This window comes from Callospermophilus lateralis, chromosome 13 (genome assembly GCF_048772815.1).
Source record: "Callospermophilus lateralis isolate mCalLat2 chromosome 13, mCalLat2.hap1, whole genome shotgun sequence".
NCBI classification, from domain to species: Eukaryota; Metazoa; Chordata; class Mammalia; order Rodentia; family Sciuridae; genus Callospermophilus; species Callospermophilus lateralis.
This window is the reverse complement of record NC_135317.1, coordinates 92,759,716-92,763,913: the sequence shown is the minus strand read 5'-3', so window position 1 is coordinate 92,763,913 and position 4,198 is coordinate 92,759,716. Positions and strand designations below refer to the sequence as shown.

At 51.3% G+C, this 4,198-nt stretch overlaps 1 protein-coding gene across 1 annotated transcript; it reads left to right on the top strand.

Annotated features, from left to right (window-relative positions):
* The first annotated feature begins 977 nt into the window (after window positions 1-977).
* On the top strand, window positions 978-3,890 carry LOC143379221 (ataxin-1-like). Its single transcript, XM_076831660.2, is given in 1 exon segment — window positions 978-3,890. A coding segment is annotated over 1 exon segment (2,070 nt). The 5' UTR covers window positions 978-1,238; the 3' UTR covers window positions 3,309-3,890.
* The last annotated feature ends 308 nt before the right edge of the window (window positions 3,891-4,198 follow it).

Genomic DNA, 4,198 nt, shown 5'->3' with positions numbered 1-4,198 from the left:
GTTTTGTTTTGCTTTGCCTTTTGCTTTTTCGAGACAATGATCCTGTGCATACGGGGGAGTAATACTCTGTTGATGGGGGTGTTTTGTGAATATGCTTCATTTGACTTTTCTTTTAAGTTTCATTCCATTTCTTAGAATTTTTCTATTGACTTATGAGAGGAATGAGTTTCTAAAAGTTATTTTGAGAAGGGAAGAGTGCGTAGAGAGTGAATCAAAGGTAATGTGACACATTTGGGATACAAATTGTAAAGATGAAACTTTTCATTCTAGACAAATGACCAGGTTTGCCATGTGAAGTAAACAGCAAAGAGTATTCTGTCATCAGCAAAGGCTTATTTGAAATATATAATATTCAATGGAAGTCACAAGAGAGAAGAATTTACAGAATTTTTTAAAAAGTTAAAATATATCTAGAAAGAATGTGAAAACAATGACTGAAAGTGGGACATAGGACTTCAAATCCTGAGTGAGGAAGAGGGAGAAAACGAAGCCCTCACTATTGGCTAGCCCCAAGTCACCTTGTATGAAAATAAAATTTTCCTCACTGTGAAGATTAAACTCTTATTCAGATTTCTCAAGTGTGCTTTTGTATAGGAAGTGTTTGTGTCCCCAAATTGGAATCATGTTGTGAGTTCTACACCTTTTATTACCTTAGCTTCAGTTACCCCTGTGAGACCTAGGAAGAAAAGTGGTGGAGGAGGCTAGAAAGTCTCCCCATTGTGTATTCATCTATTTCTCCATTTATTCATTCATTCAACATTCATGGAGCATGCGCTCATTCCAGGAGCCATGCTTGTGACCAGACTGATAGCAGTGAACGAGTTGCCCTTATCCCTGCCCTCCTGGAACTTAGAGTTTGGGAGAGAAGGTAGGCAAATAGTATTTTATCATAATTTAAGCAAAGTCAAATTAATGTTCCAAATTACAGGTGCTGAGGTGCTTCATAAGAATGGGGTCTAGGGGTGTGGGGCGGCTCCGGGGCCGGGGATGGCGGCGGCCGCGTTTGAGGCGGCTCCGGGACAAGCAGGAGGAGCCCGGGGAGCGCTGTGAGATGGGCCGGGTTCCAAGGCAGCCGGGAGGACACTTAATACAGCTGCTCAGAAGCAACAACAGAAGCTCAGATGTGGGCACTCCAGCCAGCAGCAGAGAGGGGTGCAGGGAAGCTACAGAGAAGCCACTTCTGATGCCCCAAGGAGCAAGCCAACCCCTTCCAGACTCCAGGAACACCACAAAGCAATATGAAACCTGTTCATGAGAGGAGTCAGGAATGCCTTCCACCAAAGAAACGAGACCTCCCCGTGACCAGCGAGGATATGGGGAGAACGACCAGCTGCTCCACAAACCACACACCCTCTAGTGATGCTTCTGAATGGTCCCGAGGGGTTGTGGTGGCTGGGCAGAGCCAGGCTGGAGCCAGAGTCAGCCTGGGGGGTGATGGAGCTGAGGCCATCACTGGTCTGACGGTGGACCAGTATGGCATGCTGTATAAGGTGGCTGTGCCACCTGCCACCTTCTCACCGACTGGCCTCCCATCTGTGGTGAACATGAGCCCCTTGCCCCCCACGTTTAATGTAGCGTCTTCACTGATTCAGCATCCAGGAATCCACTATCCCCCAATCCACTATGCTCAGCTCCCATCCACCTCACTGCAGTTTATCGGGTCTCCTTATAGCCTTCCCTATGCTGTGCCACCTAATTTCCTACCGAGTCCCCTCCTTTCTCCTTCTGCCAGTCTCACCACCTCTCACCTTCCACACTTTGTGCCATATGCCTCACTCCTGGCAGAAGAAGCCACCCCTCCCCCACAGGCTTCATCCCCAGCTCACTCGTTTAACAAAGCCCCCTCTGCAACCTCTCCGTCTGGGCAATTGCCACATCACTCGAATACTCAGCCACTGGACCTCGCTCCAGGACGGATGCCCATTTATTACCAGATGTCTAGACTACCTGCTGGCTATCCCTTGCATGAAAACCCTCCAGCAGGCACGAGCCCAGTTCTTACCCCTCAGGAGGGCCAGTCTGCTCTGGAAGCAGCTGCTGCCAATGGAGGACAGAGACAGCGAGAGTGAAATTTAGTAAGACGGGAAAGTGAAGCCCTTGACTCTCCCAGCAGTAAGGGTGAAGGCCAAGGATTGGTGCCAGTGGTAGAATGTGTGGTGGATGGACAGTTGTTTTCAGGTTCTCAGACTCCACGGGTGGAGGTGGCAGTGCCGGCACACCGAGGGACCCCAGACACAGACCTCGAAGTCCAGCGGATGGTTGGCGCTTTAGCTTCTCAGGACTATCGTGTGGTGGCAGCTCAGAGGAAGGATGAACCCAGCCCCCTCAACCTGTCCCATCATACCCCCGACCATCAGGCTGAAGGACGAGGGTCAGCCAGGAACCCTGCAGAGCTGGCAGAGAAAAACCAGTCCCGTGGGTTCTACCCTCAGTCCCATCAGGAACCGGTAAAACATAGACCTTTACCCAAAGCAATGGTTGTAGCCAATGGCAACCTGGTGCCCACTGGAACTGACCCAGGCCTGCTGCCTGTGGGCTCGGAGATCCTGGTGGCATCAAGTCTGGACGTGCAGACCAGAGCCACCTTCCTAGACAAGGAGCCAACGCCACCCCCTGTTACCTCCTCCCACTTGCCCTCCCATTTCATGAAAGGCGCCATCATCCAGCTGGCTACAGGGGAGCTGAAGCGGGTGGAGGACCTCCAGACCCAAGATTTTGTGCGCAGTGCCGAAGTGAGTGGGGGGCTGAAGATTGACTCTAGCACGGTCGTGGACATTCAGGAGAGCCAATGGCCTGGATTTGTCATGCTACATTTTGTGGTTGGCGAGCAACAGAGCAAAGTGAGCATCGAGGTGCCCCCTGAACACCCCTTCTTTGTGTATGGCCAGGGTTGGTCCTCCTGCAGCCCTGGGCGGACTGCACAACTCTTCTCTTTGCCCTGTCATCGGCTACAGGTGGGAGATGTCTGCATCTCTATCAGTTTACAGAGCTTGAACAGTAACTCAATTTCTCAGGCCAGCTGTGCTCCCCCAGGCCAGCTGGGTCCACCCCAAGAAAGGCCTGAGAGGACAGTCTTGGGACCCAGAGACCTATGTGATAGTGAGGGGAGGAACCAGCCTACAGGAGAGGGCTCCCATGCAGTAGAGCCCTCCCAGTCTGAGCCTGGTGCTCAGACCTGCTGGCCAGCCCCGAACTTCCAAAGATACAGCATGCAAGGGGAGGAGGCACGGGCTGCTCTGCTCCGTCCCTCTTTTATTCCACAGGAGGTAAAGCTGTCCATCGAAGGGCGTTCCAATGCAGGAAAATGAACCTCTTTCCCAGACCAGGACTGGGACTTTAACCCCAGAGGTGAACCTCACGGTGAGCAGCCAGAGGATTTGCACATGCCGAGCAGGGAATGGCTCTCTTGGCAGTGAGATTTTGGGGGTAAGGGGAAGTGTGAAGGCAGCCTCCAGAGGCAGGATCTGTTGCTCATTACCCATTGGCATTCTTTCAGGACAGCCCCAGGGGGTACTATGATGGGGAGCAGCAGGCCTGGGGCAAGGAAGGAAGGGGGTGCACACAGGATAAGAAACATTCCAAAATCAGGGCCTCCCTGTTCTTTTCTCCCCACTCCTAGCTCCTGCAAGGGAAAGTACAGGCTTTGGGAGCAGGTGGCAGAGGGAGGGAGCAAAGAAAGAGCCAAAAATGATGATCCACAGCTTATAGTAGCAGTAAAACTGTCTGAAGTTTTTTTTTTTTTTTCTTTTTTAGTGGGAGGGCAGAAGGCCCCATGGTTGGAAATAAGAGGGTTCCCACCCAGAACCCTTCTTGTGAGAGATGTGCACTTTAAAGGGTGATTTTGTTACAGATGTCTATGGCTGGGTTTGTGGGGGAGGAACACTCTCATCTACAGGACTCTGCTTGATCCTCTGCTTCAGCCCTTTTCCCATGTCTCCTCACTATCCCTCCTACAAGGCTTCTAGCAGCTTAGGGGCCAGGGGAGAGAGGACCCTACAGGGTTTGGAATAAAGTACTGCCTTGCCACGACCCACCCAGGGAACTTCAGGAGAAGGACCTGACAACCAGATGATGCAGCTCTAGGCAGGGCTTCTGGAAAGGTAGCAGACTTAACAAAGCACCCCTTATTCAATATGCCAGACCTGCTTTGAGATTTCATTGAGTCTGTAGTTGGTAATGGTAACTTTGGGAAGAACCA